The following is a 26,197-nucleotide window of genomic DNA, read 5'->3' as shown; positions in this document are numbered from 1 at the left end:
GGTTTATGTACTCGGTGGCTTGGTGCTCCGGTGCCAAGATAGGGATATGGGTTCTGTCTATGGCCCCACCACAGTTTGGGAATCCCATTGCAGCAAAGCCATCCACTATGGCCTGCACGTTTCCCAGAGTCACTACCCTTGATATCACCAGGTCTTTCATTGCCCTGGCAACTTGGATCACAGCAGCCCCCACAGTAGATTTGCCCATTCCAAATTGATTCCCGACTGACCGGTAGCTGTCTGGCGTTGCAAGCTTCCACAGGGCTATCGCCACTCGCTTCTCAACTGTGAGGGCTGCTCTCATCCTGGTATTCTGGCGCTTCAGGGCAGGGGAAAGCAAGTCACAAAGTTCCATGAAAGTGCCCTTACACATGCGAAAGTTTCACAGCCACTGGGAATCGTCCCACACCTGCAACACGATGCGGTCCCACCAGTCTGTGCTTGTTTCCCGGGCCCAGAATCGGCGTTCCACGGCATGAACCTGCCCCAGTAACACCATGATTTCCACATTGCTGGGGCCTGTGCCTTGTGAGAGGTCTATGTCCATGTCAATTTCCTCATCACTCTCGTCGCCGCGCTGCAATCGCCTCCTCGGCTGGTCCTGGTTTTGCTTTGGCATGTCCTGGCTCTGCATATACTCCAGGACAATGCGCGTGGTGTTCATAGTGCTCATAACTGCCGCGGTGATCTGAGCGGGCTCCATGATCCCAGTGCTAGCTATGGCGCCTGGTCTGAAAAAAGGCGGGAAACTAGTATCTGACGGACCAGGGGAAGGAGGGAGGGAGGGAGGGGCGAGTGACGACATGGCGTACAGGTACAGGGAATTAAAATCAACAAAGGTGGCTGTGCATCAGGGAGAAACACAAACAACTGTCACACAGAATGGCCCCCCCCAAAGATTGAACTCAAAACCCTGGGTTTAGCAGGCCGTTGATTTCACGGAGGGAGGGGGAAGCTAATGAATACAGAACAAATCTATTTTTTACATCTTAAGCTGGCAGCCGACGGTGCAGCATGACTGATAGCCACTGCAGTACGATGACGACGGATACCAGTCGTAATATACCATCTTCTACCAAAAGGTAAGGGGCTGCTGCTGTGTAGCAATGCAGCCCCACGTCTGCCAGCCCCATGTCTGCCAGCACCCAGATCGCCCTCGGCCTTTTCTGGGTGCTTAGCAGAAAATACTGGGCGCTTGGCAGAAAATAGCATACTACGACTGATAGCCATCATCGTCAAGACAGTTCAATAGGACTGAGCATGTCTGCCCAGGTGCCTCTGATCGAACCGCAATATGACGACGATGGATACCAGTCGTAATATACCATCTACTGCCAAAAGGCAAAAGGCAAGGGGCTGGTGCAATGCAGCCCTACGGCTGCCAGCCCCACAGCTACCAGTCATGCTGCACCGTCTACCGCCAAAAGGCAGTTAGCTGCTGCTGCTGTGTAGCAATGCAGTACCACATCTGCCGGCACCCAGATGACATATGGTGACGGTGAGCTGAGCTGAGCGGGCTCCATGCTTCCCATGGTATGTTGTCTGCACAGGTAACCCAGGTAAAAAGGCGCGAATCTATTGTCTGCCGTTGCTCTGACGGAGGGGGAGGGGCCTGACGACATGTACCCAGAACCCCCCGCTACACTGTTTTGCATCATTCAGGCATTGGGATCTCAACCCAGAATTCCAATGGGTGGCAGAGACTGCGGGAACTGTGGGATAGCTACCCATAGTGCAATGCTCCGGAAGTCGACGCTAGCCTCGGTACTGTGGACGCGGTCCGCCGACTAGAGCACTTAGAGCATTTTATGTGGGGACACACACAATCGGCTGTATACAATTAGGGTGACCAAAGAGCAAATGTGAAAAATCGGGATGGAGGTGGGCGGTAATAGGCGCCTATATAAATTTTCTCAATTCTTTCTTGGTTTTCAACTGCTATCAATGTCAGGAGCAGTGACATTTCTCATTAAACAATGGTACGAGTCAACGATCCAAACATTGGGAACTCCCTGACAGATCCCCTTACTCAAGAGAGCTGAGCACCTGCGGTTCCCCCGATGTCTGTGGGAACTCCAGGGTTCTCAGTACTTCTGAAACTCAGGTCAATTTATTTTGAATGCTGGGCCAGGACTGAGCCTGCAAAGGCAGGTCCATATACACTCCTCAATCCACAGCCGATCTCCCATCAATAACAATACAAGCAACCAGGAGAATGATGAGTGGCAGTTGGCCCAATGCTGGGAGTGGGGAGGATATGGCCCTAACGTGGTCACTAAACTTCTACCTAGTAAAGTTACTGGTGCATCTGCTGTCATTCAGTGGGAGAACAAAAATCTCTTGGGTGCTGCAGCCTGCCCAGGGTTCAGCTGCACTTAACCTGAGTTGCTCGCACACTTGCAGTGGTTGTGCACCACGCAACTGGTCACCCATGTTACATGAAAATCTGGCTCTGAAGGTGTCGTAATTAGACTTAACAGTTACTGCCACATTTCCTAGAGCTGTTGTCCCAGGCTGGCTGCAGACTCAGGCAGACAGAACTGTGTCGGCTAGACGCCCATCACCTTTGGAAGATTTTCCTTGTAGCCATAAGGGCTCGAGACAGCCGTGTTTCTTCACTGAAAACTTGCAGTGAGCTGCCCCTGAATCCCAGATTAATACCTTGTGTGGCAGGTGCAGAGCTCAGGGCTTGAAGGCCTCTGGTCTAATGGTCTGAGCCAGGGCAGAACTAGGAGCCTCGATCTCCTGTGTTCAAAGCAGGACTCCGACAATGACTCCCCGGGTGATCTTGGGCAAGTCACATCTCTGTTCTCTGCCTCAGTTTCCCCTCAAATGGGGCTCTATTTACCTGCCCCACAGGACTGCAGGGATGGATGGGGATGAAGCCTTGGAAGGTGGCACGTGCTGAGGACGGTTATACTTTTGCAGCTCTTTAACCCTGTATCCTCTGGCAGGGCCATGATCCACCCCCGCAGGTGGACCGGTGGCCACGGTCTCCTCTTCCTTTCCCCCATCCCCGCCCCCCCTCCTGCCACTGCATTGCTGTCAATAGGGCCAGCTGCAGGCGGGCTGATGTCACCCGCTCCGATCTGTAGCCGGCAGCCCTTGGGCAGCAGCCGCTGCTGCGGCAGGGGGTCCGGGACAGTCACAGCCAGAGGGAGCGGCCTAGGGAGCGATGCAGCAGCCCGGGGGCTCAGGGAGGAGGCGGCTCCGGGCTGGCACTGGGGGCGTGGGCGGGCAGTGATGTGGGGCGCGGCGGAGGGAGGTGGCGGGGCCCGCGGTTGCAGAGGACGCCCGCAGAGGTAGGTGCTAACGCGGCTGCGAGCGGTCCGTCCCCCTGCCAGGAGCAACAGTGTAAAAAAAAAAAATTGGGGCATCACTTTTTGGAACCCCCAAATCTTGGCGCCCTAGGCGGCCGCCTAGTTCGCCTAGTGGTTACACCGAACCTGAGTCTAGGAGGATCTGTCAGGGAGTTCCCAATGTTCATGGAAGGTGAGCACTTCGAAGTAGTGTAAATGGGGTCCCCACTTCTGTCTTTTGCTTGGTGGCCCTTCCAAACAATGTCCCACCCACTCCTGGTTGGGAGAGGTATTGGTATGGCAGTCTGGCCCTGGCTGCACCCTGTGACGTTATCTACTCACATTTAGAAGTGTGAACACTTATAAAAACCGAAGGGGGAGCTTTTCAAAGGTGCAAAGGGCAGCTAGGCATCACCAGGAGTTGGGCTCTTCTCTGTACTTGAGGCCTTTGAAAAACTTCCCTTCAGAAAAGAAGTTTAATGTAAATAAACTACTGCAAAATGTTTACTAGAAAAAGACTGTCCCGGAAGAGCAAAAATCCCTCCCCTGTTCTTTTAATGTAGCTGAATGTAGAATTCACTTAGGGCCGGGACCAAAGCTTATTGCTGTCAAAGGAAAGATTCCTATTAATTTAAATGGGCTTTGGATCAGGTCCGTGGGGATGTTCTGTACAAAATACACTATGTCACAAAGAAACTGATTGGCTCACAGAACGTTATTTGCTTGATGTCTAGTTGGCAGCCGGTATCAAGCAGAGTGCCCCAGGGGTCAGTCCTGGGCTAAGTTCCCTCTAAGCTGCGCAGCCGCGCACCTGCCTATTAAGCGCCACACAGGGGCTCAGGCCTGCGGCGGGGAGCGATGCCCCTCCCTGCTGGCCCCAGCACGGACTTGCCCCAGACTTGCCGCGGCCGGGGGAGAAGAGCCCCTTCCTCAGCCCGGCCCAACCCCGCTGGAGCTGCTGCAGCCAGGGAGAGGCACCTCTCCCCCGGCCCCGAGCTGCTGCAGCGAGAGAGGGCTGGGGGGAGTCCTCTTTCCCCACCGCAATCCCAGGGCAGCCTGCACCTCAAACCCCTCATCCCCGGACCCACCCCTTAGCCCGCACCCCCCCCTGCACCCCAACCCTCTGCCCCAGCCCTGAGTCCCCTCCTCAACCCCAAACCCCTTATCCCCAGCCCCACCCCAGAGCCCACAGCCCCCCCACACCCCAACCCTCTGCCCCAGCCCTGAGTCCCCTCCTCAACCCCAAACCCCTTATCCCCGGCCCCACACACACCCCAACCCTCTGCCCCAACCCTGAGCCCCCTCCCACACCCAATCCCCTCATCCCAGGCCCCACCCCAGAGCTCACCCCCCAGCACCCCAAACCTTTGCCCCAACCCTGAGCCGCCTCCTGCACCCTGAACCCCTCATCCTCAGCCCCACCCTAGAGCCCGCACCCCCACCCAGAGCCCTCATCCCCCCACATCCCAACCCTCTGCACCAGTCCTGAGCCCCCTCCCACACTCCGAACCCCTTGGCCCCACCCCACCACATGAATTTTGTTATGTGCACCAATATGAAGGTGATGTGTCACACATTACCTCCATATTGGTGCACATAACAAAATTCATTCCGCACATGGACGTAAAAGATTAGAGAGAACCCTGGTCCTGCGGCCGGTTTAGTTCAACATCTTCATTAATGATGTGGATGATGCCATGGATTGCACCCTCAGCAAGTTCGCAGATGACACTAAGCTGGGGGGAGAGGTAGATATGCTGGAGGGTAGGGATAGGATACAGAGTGACCTAAACAAGTTGGAGGATTGGCCAAAAGAAATCTGATGAGGTTCAACAAGGACATGTGCAGAGTCCTGCACTTAGGACGAAGAATCCCATGCACTGCTACAGGCTGGGGACCGACTGGCTAAGCAGCACTTCTGCAGAAAAAGACCTGGGATTACAGTGGACGAGAAGCTGGATATGAGTCAGCAGTTTGCCCTTGTTGCCAAGAAGGCTAACGGCATATTGGGCTGTGTTAGTAGGAGCATTGCCAGCAGATGGAAGGAAGTGATTATTCCCCTCTATTTGGCACTGGTGAGGCCACATCTGGAGTATTGCATCCAGTTTTGGGCCCCCCACTACAGAAGAGAGAGTCCAGTGGAGGGCAACGAAAATGATTAGGAGCTGGGGCACATGACTTATGAGCAGAGGCTGAGGGAACTGGGCTTATTTAGTCTGCAGAAGAGAAGAGTGAGGGGGAATTTGATAGCAGCCTTCAACTACCTAAAGGGGGTTCCAAAGAGGATGGAGCTCGGCTGTTCTCAGTGGTGGCAGACGACAGAACGAGGAGCAATGGTCTCAAGTTGCAGTGGGGGAGGTTTAGGTTGGATATTAGGAAAAACTATTTCACTAGGAGGGTGTTGAAGCACTGGAATGAGTTACCTAGGGAGGTGGTGAAATCTCCATCCGTAGAGGTTTTTAAGGCCCGCCTTCACAAAGCCCTGGCTGGGATGATTTAGCTGGTGTTGGTCCTGCTTTGAGCAGGGGGTTGGACTAGATGACCTCCTGAGGGCTCTTCCAACCCTAATCTTCTATGATTCTATGATAAATTAACTCAAACTCCAAAATAATCAGTAGTGAGTTTATATTCTAAGTAAATTAAGAAAGCTTAGGTGAAATGTGGATTTCTATGCAAGGAAATAAATTGTTATTTACATTAATTTGTGCCCAGGCCCTCAAAGATGAGGATATTTGTAGGGAATTATTAATATTTATAGCCTATTAAAATAAATGTACATAATAACTGTGCCCGATCCTGGCCTCTTTACCCAGGTAAAACTCCAGCTGAATCAATGGGACTCTTCCCCGAATACAGAGGAAAGGATCAGACTTTGTATTTTAAAATCTGTAACAACCGTGATAATTTAAAACTTTAATTACAGACGCGGTGACAGATTATCTATGGAACATCTTTCTCCTATCCAGTATTTCATCATGAACCTCGCCAGTAGTCTATGCAGCTAGTGAATAAGTACAGTTGCCAGAAAGTATTTCATTGTCTATGTGTTAGGTTTCATCTGTTTTATTGTGTGTAACTAATTACCTTCTTGAGGGTTAGTGGCAACAAAAATTAAATTCAAGTGAAAGCCAGAGCCCAAATCAGAAACGTATAAGGCTTATCTTGCTCATCCCTCCTGAAAATGAAAGTGCCAGGGCACAGTCTAATATTTTAGCAACTGCATTAATGTGCATGTAAGTGGATGAGAAAGCTTTTGCTCTGAAAAGAATTTCACACTTTAGTGGAGAAAAATGTTAACTAATCTAGGGCTGCATTTATTGGATTTTTAAATTAATTTCTGTGACATAGGCATGCCACAAAAGCCCCAATGATGAATTCTTGCTAATGTCAACATTATTTTGGGAAAGAATTTTAAAATAGTGCCTATAATTCATGAGAATAGAGACCTCTGGGAATTTACCGCATCATCTTATTTTGCCCTTTCCTTGTTTTCACTCACAACTGCACTTCCCAAACCAGTCTAGTTTCTTTTAATTTTAAAATGCATCTGGATTTTTCTTCAGCAGAGCAGTGAATGGGAAGTGGGATGCAAACCTGACATGGAACTGTATCAAACAGAGCCAATTTAGAGCAGTGGGTAAAGATCAGACTGTAACTAACTCAAAACAGACATGCATCCGACGAAGTGGGCATTCACCCACGAAAGCTTATGCTCCAATACATCTGTTAGTCTTAAAGGTGCCACAGGACTCTCTGTTGCTTTTAACTCAAAACAGCATAGGAAAAAAACAACCTATCTTGTCTTCCCAGAGGACTATGGTCTATAGCCGAGCTGTTCTCCTTGTTTAACATTAAAACGTAAGAGCCAAATCCTCAAGTCCTAATGCAGAACTTGGTCCTAGGCAAACAATCCTGTGCATGGGGAAGTTTCTCTCACCTTGTGCATTTTTTTCCCATGATCCAAAGACGATAACTGTTAAGGGCCAGAGACAAAAGCGAGAAGAACCCATTTAACTTGGACAGCAGCTTAAATCAGATTAAAAGAACTGGAAGATCATAAACTTAAAAAAAAAACAGGCTGTACTAGAGTGTATTCAAGAGGATTCAAGGCATCATAAAGAGCAACCTCCCAATTATCCTTAGGAAAGAGCTTTAAAGTATGTCCAACCACTGATCCTGAGCTCTGGCTCTGAGACTGGGTCCCTCACTCACAAATCCAAGCACCACTCGCCAACTTCAAGAAAGGCCTTTGGTGAGAGTAAAAATGGATGTTGTGTTAGGTGATAAGAAGCAAACAAGGGGACAGACCAATCTGACAGTATGACCTGGCTGATTGGGAGACAATCGGTTGGATGCTCAGTGGTATCCAAGGGTGTGGCTCCACCGATTTCAGCTGAATGACACTAGCTGCAATTCTGACCCTTAATTAGCAACAAGAAGTGGTGAAAAAGGTGGATAGAGTCTCATGCTGGACGTTGGAGACGGAAGGGTCCAACAGCGCGTGACAAAATACAAGATGAGAAATAACAATGCACTCGCATGTTCAAAAGACCTAGGCGAAAAAGCTCAGGGGACATCTTAGTGGGAATTTACTTACATAGGCTGCTGCTCTTGCTTCAGTGTGAAATGAGTGGATAGTTTTCTTGTTGAAATAAAGTAAAGCCCATGGGGCAGGAGGGACATCACAGACCATGGCGGTCATGAGCTTGATTTAAATAATAACAGGCAAGTTTAAGATCATGTAGAGACGAAAGTTAACAATAGTTGACAGACTTTTATCTGGAAAAGTCAAAATGACCATAAAGAACAACTTGGGGCAATAATTTTGTATTCTGTCACTCCTGGAGAACTTGAAATCCAGTAACCTTTCATCTTAAGTCAAAAACCCTGTACAGTACCTGGAGCCATCACCCTCAAAATTTACTGTGACAATTTGGACGATGGGACGTGAACGAAGAAATGTTTCCTCCCAAATTTTAGCCTTGCAGTGAACTCTACCTACTGTATGTGCAACTTGATTAAGCTGCCTGATACAACAAGCTTTGCAGTCACTTCACTGAATTTTTCAAAGCACAGGAGAACGGTTCCATTTCTTTTGACAATTAGGAGTAAATCTCCAGACCCGCTTGTTCAGGATGCAGGGGAAAGGAATTGATATTGGCTGCTTATGAATCTTCAGCTCAGGTATGGTCGAGTCAACACATTTCTGCATTAACCTTACTTCTGCACAGCGCGTCTGGCCTTGGCAACACATAATTAAGACAGGCATGAAAATCATTCTCAATGTATCAAAAGGAAATTATTCTCCAGTTAATGACAGCAACAGTTACCCATACAAGCAAGCTACACTGCTTACAAAAGGAAGGACATGGGGCTCTATCTTAACCAACAATAATGGCTTTTCCAGCTAAATTCATAAGGAATAACTTTTCAAATGAGAATCTGCATTGCACACTGCTCTGCAGATATAATCATATCCACAAATCTCCTTCATTTGCCTTTATAAGACAATAACCAGACAAGCAGTAAGACTGAGCTGAAATCTTTTGATCACAACATATCTTTCCACTGAAATATTTTTTTTAAATGGAAAACAAAAGCCGTAGAGTGGGGGGAAAAAATTGTATCACTCTGTTAAGTGAGACTGTCAAACAGAATTATCCATGAGCGCATTTGTGAAACTTATCTTTAATTGACTGTGTGCAGTGGAGTTTTCAGAAATAAAAGCTTGGGCTGAACATGGCTAGCTGGCTTCTTCCTGAAAGTGATGCAAAACCTCATTTTAGCATATGTCAGAGGGATTCGGAGGGTGAGGTGACATATTTGATATCTTTCCACGCTTTTGCGATCAAGGTACCAAGGATTTCATAGATTCCAAGGTCAGAAGGGATCATTGTGATCATCTAACCTGATCTCCTCTAGATCACAGACCATAGAAGTTCCCCAAAATTATTCCTAGAGCAGATCTCTTAGAAAAACATCCAGTCTTGATTTTAAAATGGTCAGCGATGGAGAATCCACCTTGATCCTTGGTAAACTGTTCCCATGGTTAATTACATGTTACACCTTTCTCTGCTAGATTTACTTATGGACTGGAATCAGGTCACCCCTGAACATTTCTGTTAAGCTAAATAGACTGAGCTCCTTGAGTCAGTCACTGTAAGGCAGGTTTTCTAATCCTTTAATCAATCTCATGGCTTTTCTCCGAACCCTCCCCAATTTATCAACATCCTTCTTGAATGGTGGGCACCAGAACTGGACACAGGATTCCAGCAGCCATCACTCCAGTGCCAAATACAGAAGTAAAATAAGTTCTCTGCTCACACTTGAGAGTCCCCTGTTTATGCACCCAAGGATTACATTAGCCCTTTCGGCACAACATTGCACGGGGAGCTCATGTTCAGCTGATTATCCGTCCCAACCACCAAACCTTTTCAGAGTCCCTGGTTCCCAGGATACAGTTCCCCAAGATGAGAGGTCATCTATCGAGATGGCCAAGAGAAACAACAATGCCAAAGAGGAATGACTGAGTCTGCTCATCATGTTTCCTATAATAACAAAGAGGTGACATGGACAGACAGATAACCAGTGAGCCTTAATCTCCCATATTTCTTCCCCACCATCCTCCCTTGCCTCAGAAACCCACCGTCCTTAATAGACCTGGGCTCTTGATCTTAAATGGCTTGGGGTGAGTATAATAATTGGACTTAGCTCTAACAAAGCACTTTTCACCAGTAGATCTCAAAGCGCTTTGCAAAGGAGGTCAGGATCATTATCCCCATTCCACACAGGGGGAAGCTGAAGCATAGGGAGATGAAGTGATTTGCCCAAGGTCACCCAGCAGACCAGTAGCAGAGATGGCTCTTCAGGGTACAGCCTGCAGGCTGACTCCTCTAACTTGTTTCTTGAAGATCCCTCTGCTGGGGAGGGATGATCAGCCTGCAGCCTGCATTCTGAGGGCAACCGATGAGCAGGAAGTGGAAGGTCACTGGGCTTCCACAGTAGACCAGGTGCAGAGACGAACTTGGGCCTGCTGCGGGGACAGAGTCGCTCTGGGGAGGGATCGGGTGGGGAAGCTGACTGGTCTCATTTTGATGCTGATCTCTTTCACTGGGTTTGTTTGAAGATCACTTGAACTTTCATTTCTGGGAAGCTTAAACCTGGAAGCGAACACCCATCTGGAGTAAACCACAGAAAGGAACCTGAGTGCTGAAACCAATAGATGAGGTACAGGTCTAGTCAGAGCTTATTGGAGTACAAGGATTCATCCTTGGACAGTAAACGCTTCAGGGACTCCACAGGCCAAATATAGAGGTGATGTATACGATGAGGCAAACTACATTGTGATCGCGTGTGTAAGTGATTCTCACTGGACCTAAGGGAGCCTAAATTACACTCACACACACATTGAGAACTCAGAAGGTTAAAGTTACATTTTCCACGTAGCTTTGTTTTCTGCTACAGCCTTCTCTTAGACTCCTTGGTACGTGAGCTATGAGCACAAAACACAGACTTCACAGACTTAGTGGGTCACATTCAGAGATGCTGTCTCAAACTGATTAAAAACATAGTAATTATTTTTCTGGGAAATATAAACAAATGTTATCTTTGTCAAAATTTCCCCTAAAAATTCTTTTTTTTTTTTTTTTTTTTTTACGAAAAACGGAAACTACCGGTAATTTTTTTTGTTTTTCAACAACAATTTTGGTTAAAAAAAAGGGGGGGGGGTTGGTAAAAAGTTTTGCGTTTCCAAATTCCATTTTTGGTAAACATTTTCAGGTTTTGGTGAAAAAAATCTACCAAAACCTTTTACCAAAAATATATATATATATATTTTTTTTAGTTTCGGAGGCGGGGTTTGGAGGGGGAGGTGTCAAAAGACGAGAACTTTTTATTGACAGTGACGTTTTTGTGCAAACATTTTCATTTTTGACCAAAAGCCACAATGAAAACATTTCAGACAACTCGAAAGGGAGTGGAAGTTACACATTGATAAGAAGATATGGACACGAGCAGCAGGGAGTCTGATAGTATTACTGGGTCTATGATCTTACTGACTATAAGCTGGTGTAACTCCAAGGTGAAGTGAGCTGGAAGACAGTGTAAGTTACACCTGCTTAGACTCACCTCTGAATTTCTCTCAATGTGTGACTAAAGAGAATGTCTCAAGGGGTGAGATATGGCCAGGATAGACTGAGTGCCACTGGAAATGCTACTTAGGTAAGTACTAGCAGAAACAAATGGAGACAAATAATACTACAGAAAGGACCTGAATTACACTTAGCCGAAGGTTAAGGCTCCGTTCCCTTCCATTCTCCAGTGAACGCATACAGCTACAAAGTGGGCTTTACAAAATGAGGATCTGATTGGCTGATTCTGACTCTATGGTGTAATGCCACCCTAAAAATGCCCATAGGCAGAACTCACTGAATGAAGTCATAATGACGGTCATGTTACCGCAGTGGTTAAAGATGTTTTGTATCCTGACACAGGCTCCCCGCTTTGTGTGCTATTGTTATTGCAGTGGTGATATTATGGCACAAGTGGTGCACTGGGCATCTGTCAATGGAAAATAAATGCTTGCACTACAAAAGCTGACCAGTGGCAAATAATAACTTACATCACCCAGGGCCCAACCCTGCTTTCACCAAAACCAATGGGAGTTCTGCTACTGACTTCAATGAGAGCAAGAGCAGCCTATTGACCTTAGACAAACATTGACCCCTGTCATCTCAATCTAGAGCCAAATGCTGCTCCCCTTACTCATGCAAATAGTGCAACTGACTTCAAGTGGGACTAAGTGTGGGAGCAAGGTAAGCAGGAATTAGCCCTTGGAGAGCTGGAATTCTCACCTTGACTGATCCTCACTAGTTTTAGGGCCCATCCTACAAACCCTTGCTCGGGTGAACAGTCCCATTGACTTCAATGAGATGACTCATGTGAGTAAGAGTGTCCTTGAGTTGCATTGATGGAAGTTGCTAACTAAAGCACACACACAATGAGAAGGAACAAACATCGACCTTTGCCAGGCACGGTAGTTTCTGGGCTGCGTGTAGGTAATAAAAAAATCTTTACAGTATTTTGCTGTTATCCCTTCTTTAAAGCTAATACAGCGCATTCTTACCATTTTTGCAGACAGGACAACACTGTTCTGGTTCATAGACTGGGTTGACACATTCAGGAACTGCGCAGTCTGCTACAACACAGTGAACTTCATTGCTGGGCTCACAGCGACACCATTCACATGGAGAGGGCTAGGAACAAATCTAAAATTAGCCCATTTCCTCTTGCAGCTCAAACGTTTGTAACATTTATATGTTGCCATAAGACAAAACATCTGCGTTTAATACGACTTCAGTGCATTCATTCATCATGTGCAACACAAATTAGCCTGTAGGACAAAATTGTAAAGTCTGAAATATTTGTAAAAATGCTAAAGAGAATGCTCAGATATATATCTGTTTTAAGGACCATGCTTGTACTTTGTCCATTGTCACACTTACCTCTGTATTATAAAAGGACCCAGAGCAGGCCAGTAGTACTAAAACAAGTCATAGAATCATAGACTTTAAGGTCAGAAGGGACCATTATGATCATCTAGTCTGACCTCCTGCACAACGCAGGCCACAGAATCTCACCCACGCACTCCTGTATCAAACCTGTGTCTGAGCCATTGAAGTCCTCAAATCATGGTTTAAAGACTTCAAGGTGCAGAGAATCTTCTAGCAAGTGACCCATGCCCTACGCTGCAGAGGAAGGCGAAACCCCCCCACGGCTTCTGCCAATCTGCCCTGGAGGAAAATTCCTTCCTGACTAAATATGGCGATCAGCTAAACCCTGAGCATGTGAGCAAGACTCACCAGCCAGACATCCAGGAAAGAATTCTCTGTCACCAGTCTGGCTTTGGTTTGAAGGCACATGAGTGCATGTCACAGATCGTGTTCCTTTGCTCATCTGTTGTCTTCTTGTGAGCATGTCTGGTGTTAAGAGTTATAAGAGCAGGGTTCTAGTAAACCTCAGCCTCGTGGCTGCTCTCGGGAAGGGGGCAGAGGGACTGCATGATGTTCAAATGCACATTCATGTCATGTGCAAACTCATGGCTGCAAGCCAGCCCAATGCCCTGCGTGTGTTGCTGCCGGATCAGCTGGCTCAGAAGCTGGACTCTTCACAGTGTTGCAGCCTCAGGTTAGAGCAGATACGTTTTTTAGAATCAACAAGAATTTCTGTTGCTTTTCTTGTGGGTCAGGGATTGTATTTTTGTTCTGTGTTTGCCCAGTGCCTAGCACAAGAGGGCCCTGATTGGGCCCCCCAAAGCACCACCACAATATAAATAATAAATAATAATAAATAATTAATTTTCTAGCCCCACCCTCAAGAAGGTATTTAAGCATATGCCCAAGAAGAAGCTCTGAGTAATCCCACTGAAGTCAGTGAGTTATGTAGGAACCAACTGAACTGGTTACATTTTAAGACTGTCAGTCTAAAGGGTGTGCCTTGAACATGGAAGAGAGAGTTGTCTTCATCTCACTTGTCTTCCCTTTTAATGGGGAGCTGAAACATTTAAAAAAAAAATAGAAAAGTCACTGTTTTGGGTCTCTAAAACAACAAGTGTGTGCACGCCTGTGAGACAGACACAAACACACATACAGAAAAGGAGGACAATTGGAGAATTAGTGTGTGGCAGGCTGGTGTGTGAAATCTCCAGCAATCTAGCGGTGCTGCGCACCAAGTGTACGTGTGGAGCATTCTGCTGCACACTCAGAAATCCATAATGCACTTTGATCTACTCTAGTTTGAAACTTCCAGTGTGCGGGAGCAGGGGCCACACAACCAGTTCGTGTGCCGCACACTTGAGTGCTGTTGTTACACCCCAGCATGCCACGCACTATGTGCTCCATCCAGCTATGCCCTTAGATAGACTGGAGAGAGGGAGTGGGACGAACGGTGGGGAAGAGAAATAAAAGTGACTGATCAGCGCATGTGAAAACCAAATCACTAGGAAATCATTTTATCCGGTTACCTGTCAGACACTGAATTCAGGCCTCTTCTGAAACAGCTGATCCCCTCACTAGCAGCTAAACTAATGGGTGGAGGGTACTGGCGCAAACTCTTCCTTCCATCACATAAGGAGAAAGCTGCAATAATGCCATTGAATTCAATGGAATTCCTCCAAATTAAATGAGAGCAGAATGCGGATGAAATGTTTCAGATCGTGGTGATGTCTCTCGCTCATTCGTACAAGACATACAGAACACCCTGAGTTCTGGTCTTGGCAGGTAAAAAGCTTTTCTGTTCACCTCTAAGGGGCTCCATATGTCTTGAATCAAATCATTTAGGCCCAGGGAATTCATTTCCACCCTAAAATGGACTAATTAAAGCATCCCTCGCTTTGTCTGAACGTCTGCAGCCTGTAATCCCCATCAACTCTCATTACTAGTGGCTCTGGCAAATTAGATCAAATCAGCACATCCTGAGTTAGGGAAGCAGTCTGTGGAGGTGGAAATCCTCTGTCTAATTATCTTCCCTCATTCCATTCTGCTTTGATTTCTATCTGCAGTACCAGGAAGCTAAATTCCTTTTACCGGCTTTTCTTATTCAAGTCTATTTAATAACAATAAAAACAACACAGAAGAAACCCGAACTACTTGCCCAGGGATCAATAAGAAAATTACTGTCTTGTTTTTCCCCAATTTAACCAATAGTTATATGGAATAGTCCAGCTAGATCTTATGCTATATTGAGACCTTCATTAACACATCCTTGAGAATTTCTCCCTGTCACAAAGTTACATTGGTTTCTGTGATGCTGAGCTGCTAGCATTGCAAGCTATTCTACTGCATATGCCTGAGATTGAAGCGCATCAGCAGATGTAGAAGATGCCGCTAAATGACTCTACACTGAGTAAATGAGACATGACATGTATATCTTTTGCTTCTGTGTTGTTAGTGTTACCTGAAAATGACACTGTAATAAAATGTGATGTTATTTGACACTGGAAGCAGCTGTTGGGATGGGAGAACTTTACACAGTTATAAGATGGAAAGAACTCTTCAACTTTTCAGAGAATGAACCTTCTGCAGAAGAAAAGAGGATATTCGATGTATGTCACCCCCTCTTTGAATCTCTCTACCAGCTTCCTATTCCCTACCATATCAAGTTCAACCTACTTGTTCTTGCCTTCACACCCATCCTTAACCTTGCCCCTTTATACTCATTAGGCTCTTATTGCAGCACTCACACATCCCCTCCCTCCACCAGTGATGCCAAGCTTGCTGACCCACTTCTACAAATGCCTCAGAGCTTTCTTCCACATCTTCCCTTATACACGGAACACCCTTCCGGAGCTGATCTGCAAAGCCTCTCCCGTCTTGTGTAGGATCTGATCCAAAGCATAGTGAAATCAATAGGATTCTTTTTAATGACACCAATGGGCTTTGGCTCAGAGCCTAAGGGTACGTCTTCACTACCCGCCGGATCGGCGGGTAGCAATCGATCTATCGGGGATCGATTTATCGCGTCTTGTCTAGACGCGATAAATCAATCCCCGAACGCGCTCCCTGTCGACTCTGGAACTCCACCAGAACGAGAGGCAGAAGCGGAGTCGAGGGGGGAGCCGCAGCCATCGATCCCGGGCCGCAAGGACGGGAGGTAAGTCGATCTAAGATACGTTGACTTCAGCTACGCTATTCTCGTAGCTGAAGTTGCGTATTTTAGATCGATTTCCCCCCCACCCCCAGTGTAGACCAGCCCTTAAATTCCTCCTGGAGACACACTTCTTCTGGGATGACTACAGGAAACTAGCTGACTGAGTAGTCTGTTATTTATCTCATGAATGAACTGCTCTTCTATACAGAGAGATGAGTCAAGTGTTGGGAGGAAAGGCACTGAAACTGAAGCTGGGAATTAGTGCAGGAATTGGGATTCACATGAGGCACCTCCAGGTCTTTTTCTGACTTCTCTATCCAGCCCATCTGTCCTTATTTTCCTCCAGGCATCAGCTGCTCTTCTATTGACCCTACTGAAGTTCTCTTCCAGATGCTGCTGCTTTGTTTGCTTTTTATTCCTATGCAAATATCATACATGGTGAGCGCTCTCTATAGTGTGCAGTGCGTAACTTGGCCAGTTTTCAGCAGCACCAGGGTTGGGATTTAAAGGTGTGTCACTTTGGCACCTTGGTAAACAGTTTGTAAATTGATATTCTCCTGTCCTTATTGAAAACCAGTGATGGGACTGTTTGCTAACGCCTGACATACAAAAAGAGCATTCAGTCATGACACTTGCTTTTAGACAGTGCAAATAGCCTAACTAGAATCTTTTAGAGCTGATACTTTACAAAAAACTCTGAGGAGATCAATGAATTCAGACTAGTAAAGGGTTATGGATGGTACAAGATTTTGGGCAAGATTTTTGACACGATCCTTCTGAACAAGAACAATGTCTTATAAGAGGGAAGCTGAGAAGGGTATCTAGAGTAAAGCAGTGCTGGGGAAGGGCAGAGGGGGCTGGGGAGCTCCAGCCCAGCAAAGCCCCAGGCTGCAGGCCGAGTTAAGGGCCCACAAAAGGGTACTAGGGCTGCAGAGGGGCAGCCCAGGAATAGGCAGAGGCAACTGGTCCAACCTCCCTGGCCGATGATGAGTGGTTTACAGACTGCCATCTGCCCCAGTGAGCGGGGGTTAAATGGAGACTGGCAGTAGCCACTGAGGTAAGGTGGGGATAGAGGGTTGGGGGCTCCCCTGGGAGGGGAGACCCAGAATGAGGGGGTGCTGCGATGGGCAGAATCCCTGGGCAAAGGGCACTGGGGTCCGGGAGGGACACGGGCAGGTGAGACACCAGCCTGCAGAGGGCGCTCTGGGCTGGAAAGAGCTAATTCCCTGGACGACCAGCAGGAGGCGCCGCGCCGGTGAGTCGTCGCCCTGCCACAAGGCCATACACAGAAAAATCATAGTTCAACTGTCACCTTCTTCCTAGATCCCTCCAGCACAGGCTAGAAGATGTCAGTCTCTTGTCTCAGCAAGTGGGGGACATCTACAGCCAGTAAAGTTCACTTTTTAGAAAAGAAAATTAAAAATGGGGATAGAGAATACATTTTATAGGCAAGGGAGGACATAAGGATAAATCTGACAGATGTTATAAACCATACCAAGAAGACAACAAAGAGAAAGAAGAGATAATGATTCAACAAGAAAAAATAATGATCCTTCCCCAACATGATGATGATGATGATTATATTTATTTCGTTTGCGGGGGAATGTGGAAAACTGTTGGGATTCATATTCCAATATCCCAGTTCAACTCTCTAGATTTGGATGTGGGTTGGGCATGTTCCCCAGATCTCGTCTGGATGCAGTCAAAGATGGTGGCAAAACTGTGAGAATAATTGATCTCAAAAGACTTTGGACATTTCTGTCTAAACCATGCCAGAAGCATTTGCAAGAGCTCGGCATTGCTGAATCTGAACCCAAACTCTAGCCTTAGACTGGCCTGGTCCCTGAACACTAGACTAAATCTAATCTAGATATCACCATCACTTCTTTGGTCACTGACTAGCCGCTTAAGCTCTCTGCCTGTTCCCCAAAACTATGTTGAATACTTGTCTTTACCATGTAGGTTTGCTCTTCAATTGTCTATCACTGGGTATTAAAAATTCTTGCTAAAGCATGGAGCAAGTATCTGTACAATAAATATTACATAGTGGCCTCCCTTAAAAGTTTTTCAGTTGCCTTAGATGAGTAGCTTTCTGTCTCTGTCTATTTGTCAATCAATCTTAGGTACTTCTAAGCAAACATGGTTAGAGTGGTAGACAGGCAGTTATCTAAGACCACTGAAGAACTTTCAAGGTGACAAATGAATGATATTTTTTCTTTACTTGTTCTGTCCATCAGAGAGAATTTTCTCTATTTTTTGCCCCTGTTAAGACTGTCACAGTTAACTGGGAGGCTAGCTGCACCTCTGGGCCTGCCTGGTCTCTCTGAGAGCAGCCCCTCTCAAGTCTCGGGCCTCTACCCATGACCCGTCTGTCAGTGTGGAATCATATGATTCTCCCAGTCTCAGACCAGGCCGAGGGCTGCAGTCCCCTGGGATCAACTGTGGTTACCTCAGCAGGCTTGAGCTGGGGTCAGTACCTGCAGTTCATTTCCCCGCAGGGCAATGACAATGGTAACTGGTAACCCAACAGCCCTCTTAAAGCCACATATAATTGATTTAGCACAAAAGCATTTCAGAGACTACAGATCTCAAAAAGAATAAGTCAGTCTATATGCAGGCTTGCCTCTCCCTAAGGCTTACATTTCCCTGGACATGGAGAAACACCAGCTCTTTCGGAGTCAGACTCCTCTCCAGAGCCTTCCTCTTTGTCAGCTGTCCCCAGATAATCCCTATTCACCTCCGCCCCTCCCCCCCACTCCTTTCCTGAGAAAGGGTTTTTAACTGTTTGTCATAATTTTGATCTCTGGGCTGCCACCCTGGCAAAACAAGGCTTCCATCTTCATTGGAGACAAGATACAAGATCCTCAAAGCTAAGAGCTTCTCCCATTGTCCTGTAATGGTCCCCTAAGGGTTTGTTTACAGATTGCTAATCTGGTTCACTGTTTTGCTTCCTTGCTTGTTTCTCCCACAGGTCCTGATTAAATTAGATCAAAACATTCATAGAGGGAAAGTCTTACAACCCAATATACAATAACTTCCCCTCACTGACCAGAGGTTTCCACTGTAAAAATAAAGTCCGGTTGAAGTTGTTAGTACCTTGCCTGGTTGATACAACACTTGTCCACCACAAATACTTAATAGTAAACGATTGGAGAGCAATGCAAACTTTACAAAAGTTAGTTCACAAATATTTTCAAGGGGGCTGGTAGGAAGGTTGCATACCAGGTTGTTTCATCCTCTAATTCAAGTTATAGTTGTCATGTATTTGGTCCTGCCATGCGGGCAGGGGACTGGACTCGATGACCTCTCGAGGTCCCTTCCAGTCCTAGAATCTATGAATCTATGAATCTATGTAGTGAAACCATCTACGGTTTCTTCCAGCTCTGTTGAAGGCAATGTGAGTCTTCCCACTGACACCAATGGATCTAAGGTCAGGCCCACAATGCATCTCACAGTGAAATACATGCATGCAAGTTTATGGAAAGGGCTGGATAAAAGCAGGAATCTGATTGGTTGATGAAAATTCCACATGGTTTGGAACAAATAGAGAAATGAGCACAGTGAGGCCTATGTTGAAGACACAATTCCCCCAAGGATACATCCACACCTGTCGCAACTGCAGAGTTAATTCCACTATTTTTAGGACAACAACTTTAGTCAGGACAAATTACCTCCCCTACCCTTCTTTATCCATAAAAAGAATGCAAAAATATATGTATGTTTTAAGTCTAGATTGGAAAAATAAACATATTCTTAATAATGTCTCTGAAAATTGAGTTGCTATATATTTTTTCCTTTAAAAACTTAATTGAAAAATGGAAAATGTATTTTGTATTGTATTTTGTAAGGGGTTTGTGTGTGTGTGTGTGTGTGGGGGGGGGGGGTTGGTCTTCTTCTTCTTCTGAAACATCAGAGATGGCCCTGGCTGGAGATGGGGCACTGGATGGGGTGGGTCAGGGCTCTGAGGTGGCATGGAGCGTTCCTTCTGTTATGTGCTTGGCCAGAGGTGCTGGAACAATGTTTATAGTGGGGGTGCTGAGAGCCATTGAACTAAAGTGTAAACCCTGGATATAATGGAGGCCACTTCAATCCAGGCGGTGCGACAGTACCCCTAGTTCCAGCACCTATGTGCTTGGCTGGCTGGTTCTTGCTCACTTACTCAGGGTCTAACTGATCACCATATGTGGGATCGGGGAGGAGTTTTCCCCCATGTCAGATTGGCAGTGACCTTGGGTATTTTTGCCTTCCTCTGCAGCGTTGGGTGCAGTTCTCTTACCAGGATTCATAGGCGCTGACGCTGTGGGCACCCACCGGCAGTCAGCTCCCCTTCCTCCCCACAGCGGCCCGGCTGATCAACTCCTCCCCAACCCTTCCCAGCGCCTCCTGCACGCCGCAGAACAGCTGTTCCAGGGCATGCAGGAGGCACTGGTAGGGAGGGGGAGGAGCGGGGATGGGGCATGCTTGGGGGAGGGGGTGGGAGCGGAGGGGGGTGTGGGACAAGGCAGGGCAGGGGGGGGGGTCGAGCACCCCCCGGGTAGAGAGGAAGTCAGTGCCTATGCCAGGGCACATCTCACTTAATCAATTCCCTGCCACTGAGTGGCCTCAGGCACTCAGTGCCTCCTGTTCTCTGCCTTTGGCACACAATAATTTAGTCTCCTGTGGGCTGTCATGCTTGGGTCTCATTTCTGTTGTTGGGTTTAATGTGCGGGTGCTGGATGGTCTGTGATATACGGGAGGTCAGACTAGATGATCTGGTGGTCCCCTCTACCCAGAAAATCTATGACTCTAACTCTATGAAATTCCTCTAACATATAGTTTGTGTGATTATATCAGTTTCTACCGGAGCCTTGTCAGTTTCAAATGCCATGGGCAGCTTGGGAGAGAGTCAGATCTCAAAATGGACGCAAGCTGTAACTTCTGGACCAATGTTACCAAAGTTTGGGTGCATGTGGTTCAATGGCTTAGGTTTGGACTCATTTTGACTTGGTTTCAAAAGACCTGCTCTCTACCAGAATCATAGAATCATAGAATTATAAAATATCAGGGTTGGAAGGGACCTCAGGAGGTCATCTAGTCCAACCCCCTGCTCAAAGCAGGACCAATCCCCAACTAAATCATCCCAGCCAGGGCTTTGTCAAGCCTGACCTTAAAAACCTCTAAGGTAGGAGATTCCACCACCTCCCTAGGTAACGCATTCCAGTGCTTCACCACCCTCCTAGTGAAATAGTGTTTCCTAATATCCAACCTAAACCTCCCCCACTGCAACTTGAGACCATTGCTCCTTGTTCTGTCATCTGGTACCACTGAGAACAGTCTAGATCTATCCTCTTTGGTACCCCTTTTCAGGTAGCTGAAAGCAGCTATCAAATCCCCCCTCATTCTTCTCTTCTGCAGACTAAACAATCCCAGTTCCCTCAGCCTCTCCTCATAAGTCATGTGCTCCAGCTCCCCTAATTATTTTTGTTGCTCTCCGCTGGACTCTTTCCAATTTTTCCACATCCTTCTTGTAGTGTGGGGCCCAAAACTGGACATAGTACTCCAGGTGAGGCCTCACCAATGTTGAATAGAGGGGAATGATCACGTCCCTCGATCTGCTGGCAATGCCCCTACTTATACAGTCCAAAATGCCGTTAGCCTTCTTGGCAACAAGGGCACACTGTCGACTCATATCCAACTTCTCGTCCACTGTAACTCCTAGGTCCTTTTCTGCAGAACTGCTGCCTAGCCATTCAGTCCCTAGTCTGTAGCAGTGCATGGGAGTCTTCCGTCTTAAGTGCAGAACTCTGCACTTGTCCTTGTTGAACCTCATCAGGTTTCTTTTGGCCCAATCCTCTAATTTGTCTAGATCCCTCTGTATCCTATCCCTACCCTCCAGCGTATCTACCACTCCTGCCACCCTGGAGGTTCCCACTAAGCAGAGGCAAGATCTGGCACATCACCAAAGCTTTCATGGCTGCCAATAATTCCATTTCACTGCTCTCTTATTGTCTGTGAGTCATTGGTACCAGCTCTCGTATAGATGATTGCCATCAACCCTCCTCTGTGCAGAATCTACTGATGGAATCATGCTTTATGCAGAGGTAGCAACAGGCAGTGCAGAAAAAGGTAAAGTGAAGTCTGTCAAATTGTGCGCTGATACCTGGAGCACTGATGTAAATGTTAATGATGCTAAGGACAATGGCAGTTCTGATGGAGATCATTTTTGTAGCTACCGTTTCAGGTGGTGAATTTATAGGGCGGAAGATGAATAAGATCTGAGCCACAACAGCTTCCATGTTACAGCTAAGATAGTAGGTTACAAATGGGAAGAGATGACTATAAAAAGAGACCCTCGACACAGGATGGCATTCATCAGAGCCGACTGCAGGAGTTGAAATTGGAATAATTTTCATTGCTATTTAAATTGCCTCTGATCTCCGGCAGAATAGCAGCGGATTGCAAGAAAGCTGAAGTAGTGCCTGCTCCTAAGAAACTTAGCAGGTGTTAAACTATTGAGGACAGACAGATTAGCTTGACATCCACCCTAGGCAAGATAGCAGAATCAATCAGAAAGGCTGGAATAGTAGGTTATTTATTTATAATTAGAGGTGGCTGAATACTGCAAGATTCTGAGCAGCAACTTATTACAATACATAATTAGCCCCATTGACGTCAATAGGTAGAAGATATTCAGTGTGAATAAAGGTATTAGAATGATCCCATTCATTGAAAACACCCATTTGAATTCTGACTAACTTCAGTTTGGCCATGCTGGTGCCCTTTTATATTGGTTATTCAAAGCCAATGGTTTTTTTTGGTCACCTTAATGATTGGGGAATGGCTGTTCTTCATACAAATAAGTGTATTTGGATGTGAGTATTCATTAGTCACTATTCATTACTTGTCATCGGTTATTTTCGTTTTAAAAGTTTCAAACATCCAATCAGAGCAGCTACAATATTGTGTGACTTACATGGCCATTCACACAACAGGAATCACCCCCATAGGCTGAAGGGTGTTCAAAGCAACTAGCTGGTGAATATTTACACATAGTAAATATAACCACAGAAAAGAGGACTGGTTCCCAAATGAGAAAATGGTGCTAAAATGGTTAGATCATTTATTTGCAATGAATAATTTAACCAGTTTGTTATTTAATTATATATAAATATCGACTGACCCTCTGTAGTGTCATGCGTCACAATATTCAGAAGCACTCAATCCACTTTAGAGACAGACGCAAATAGTAGACAGATTTCAAAAACACTGAGCACCCATAAGTCCAAGTCAACAGGGTGCTTAGCATCTCTGAAAACCAGGCGATATATACACGGGTTATCACGGTAACCACTGAAATGCAGCAACCAGTGAGGAATTATTTATCCAACCGAAAGAACAAGGGAATAAACATTCAACTCCTTTAAAGTAAGTAAAATACTCTCTAGAAATGATAGTCCTGGCTCTCAAATCCAGCTGAGCTGTACTCAGTGCAGCAACTGACTAGGAAGCAAAGATGACCTGATTCCACCTTTGTTGCTTCCAGATGCAGGAGCTCTAAACAAAAGTTAGAGCAGCCTAAAGGCTGCTCTAATTTATGTCCAGCTGCCTGCAGTCACAAGGGTCTGTTCTAGCAGCTGGGAACAGCCATAACACAGAAGCATTTTGGCCACACACCCTTGCACTGAGTGCTATCGTTAAGGAGAGACATAGAGCTCCTACGGCAGCTCCCTGCCACTCAAGGATTGCCCCCCTGTGGGCGACAGGCCTTCCCCTCCCCTAACTATGCCCCTCCTATACTGGGGTAGGCTCTGTATAAACAGCGGACTGCATCCCCACCACTGGGGATTCTCCATATGCTGCAAGAACTCCAGGCTAGCAGGTAAAGCTTGCTTAATGGCTGGGGGAGCAGCACACAGGGGTTGTACCATAAGAGCTAACCAGGTCCTTTATTTGATGTAAAGGGAGACTCCTATAATGATTAGCTTTGCTAGGTTTGCTGTATTTTCCATGTGTCGGGCCAGCTGACGTATTTCTAACGCTACAGCTTATGTTATGTTGCTCCAGGGTGTGAATAAGCCACCCCCTCCCCCGCGTGATGTAAGTTACACCGACCTAAGTGCCGGTGTAGATACCGCTGTCGGTGGGAGAGCTTCTCCCGCCGACATAGCTGCTGCCGCTCGCAGGGGCTGGAGTAGTTACGTCGACGGGAGAGCTCTCTCCCACCAGCGTAGAACATCTGCACTAGCATCAGTGCAGCTGCGCCACTGTAAGCTCTGTAGTGTAGCCATAGCCTAAGACTCCTGGAATTGGTTTTTGGTCGGGGTAGTCTTCCTTCAATTAGCTGATAAAAAGGAACCAAATTCATGAGAGGATCCAACCTTGGCCTCTCCCAAAGGGCCTGCATATGCTGAGTCCGTTATTTGGAAGCAGTGGAGCGTCCCATATCAACATGACTCCGCACTTCTCTTCTAAGAGCAAAACTTTATATAGACACATGTGTCTATATCATTTGATTCCTGACAACAGCTGTACTTACAGAGCCCTGTGGCTGGAGGGACTAGAGGGTTGTATTACTTTGGTTTGTAATTTTTATGCTTCTATTCCGATAGCTTTTTTCGTTTTGGACATGCCCACTGCACGTGGAATAAGTCTCCTTTCTAAAGGTTACCGCTGGGACTAACACAGGGATCAGGATATGGATGGACTGTGTGATGTACCATGGGTTTAGGACACCAAGAAAATGCGTAATTTATCCCATGTATCTGCTTCCCGATCCACATTGCGTTCTGCAACCCCCACCCTCTACTGTTGCATGTGGTCCTTCTGGTGAAACATCCTTAGAGGGGAGCCTTCTTTGGAAGTCTGGGTGAATCCAATGCCTGTCTGGAATTTTGATTCTTGTTTTTCGTGTTTTCGCTGGGTCTGATTCTGCTGCTCTCATTGCGTTACCCTGATTAGGGGCTAATTGTGCAGTAAAACACTTCTGACTGTGGGTAAAGGTGGCAGGATCAGGCTCTCGATGTTGCTAGGCTAAAGAGACTATATCATGGACTTGACAGTAGCATAACACAAATATGCTGGTTGGTGGGGAGGGTCACAATTCCACCCTCAGCCACCCCTTATACGGTAGCTGTCTGCTGTCAAAACCCCAGGAGACCTCAGGGTCTGCACTTCCTCGAACATACTGCGAGTCAGATCCTCAGCGAGTGTAAATCTATTGCAATCAGAGCCGCTGATTTACACCAGCTGAGGACCTGAACTTACGGCTGATCCCTATGCAGGGGCACAAAAGGGAGATAATCCTTGCACCTTCACGCTCCCTCCTGTGTGCACTTGCATGGGAGGAGCTGTCCAGAACGCAGCCCTTCAGCTGAGTTGAAGTAGGCATTTGGAGTCAAGCATGGTCCAAGGCCTCCTGTCCCTGTATTTTCAGCACTTTGAAAATAACATTCCGGGGATGCTTCTCAGTGGGGGCGGAGATGGCAGTGGAAATTCTGTGGGCTCACTGTGGTGTGGGTGCCGTGCTTTGAGACTGTGCAGAAAACAGCATCTCCACCAGATCGTTAGCTCTTCTTTTAGGCTTAGCCCTGCTGCCTCTTGAGGAAGGCCAACCACACACACATTCCTGTGGGGTGAATGGCTCTCCGGGTCTTCTGGTTCACAGTGGCAAAACAAAAGTCCATCTCTCGGTTTTGTTTTTTTCTTGGCACCTGCCAGAAGTTTGGTCCCGTCTTAGCTGTGACTAGTTTGAGACCTCTCCTCTGAAATTCTAGGGCCAAGAATTCTGGGAATTTGGACCTGAGACTCCTTTGTGCCATTCTGGCTGCACAAAGGGACCAGGAAGCTCCTGGATCTGGGCAGCTGAAGATTCCAGTGTTGTGGGGGCATCCCTGGCTGGAATGTAGCCACCCCCAGACCATCACACTGCTCCCTTTTGGCTTATACGGGTGGGAAAGGTGAGCCCAGACAGCTGGTGTACTCCAGTGATCCCCCATGTGGTATAATGGCCCCATGGGGACTGCTACCAGTGGGACGAATTTAGAGCAACTCAGCCTAGGGCAGACAGATTTTTGTCCATTCTTTCTCTGTGGTCCTCACTGCCTTGTGTATTGGCTTTAAATAAGTTTGCTGTTGATGGGACGCATTTTTCCTGAATACCGTCCCCTTGTTCACTCACATTCGACTCAGGATTCCCCTGTGATTAAGAATCGTGGGATACATTGGTGGCAATAGTTCATTGCTGATCTTGGTCAGTGTGTGCTGGCTTAGCTTGG

General features: G+C 46.8%; 1 protein-coding gene across 1 annotated transcript in view; it reads right to left on the bottom strand.

Moving 5' to 3' along the window:
* VWC2L (von Willebrand factor C domain containing 2 like) overlaps positions 1–26,197 on the bottom strand; it is a 97,449-nt gene that overhangs the window by 55,811 nt on the left and 15,441 nt on the right. The window contains exon 2 of the mRNA XM_065412871.1: positions 12,424–12,553. Coding sequence (XP_065268943.1) covers positions 12,424–12,553 — 130 coding nt within the window. The remainder of the gene's footprint in view (positions 1–12,423; positions 12,554–26,197) is intronic.

The sequence above is a fragment of the Emys orbicularis genome, chromosome 11, assembly GCF_028017835.1.
Source record: "Emys orbicularis isolate rEmyOrb1 chromosome 11, rEmyOrb1.hap1, whole genome shotgun sequence".
In the NCBI taxonomy this organism is placed as follows: domain Eukaryota; kingdom Metazoa; phylum Chordata; order Testudines; family Emydidae; genus Emys; species Emys orbicularis.
Note: the sequence above shows the minus strand (reverse complement) of the source record. Positions and strands in the feature narration are given on the sequence as shown.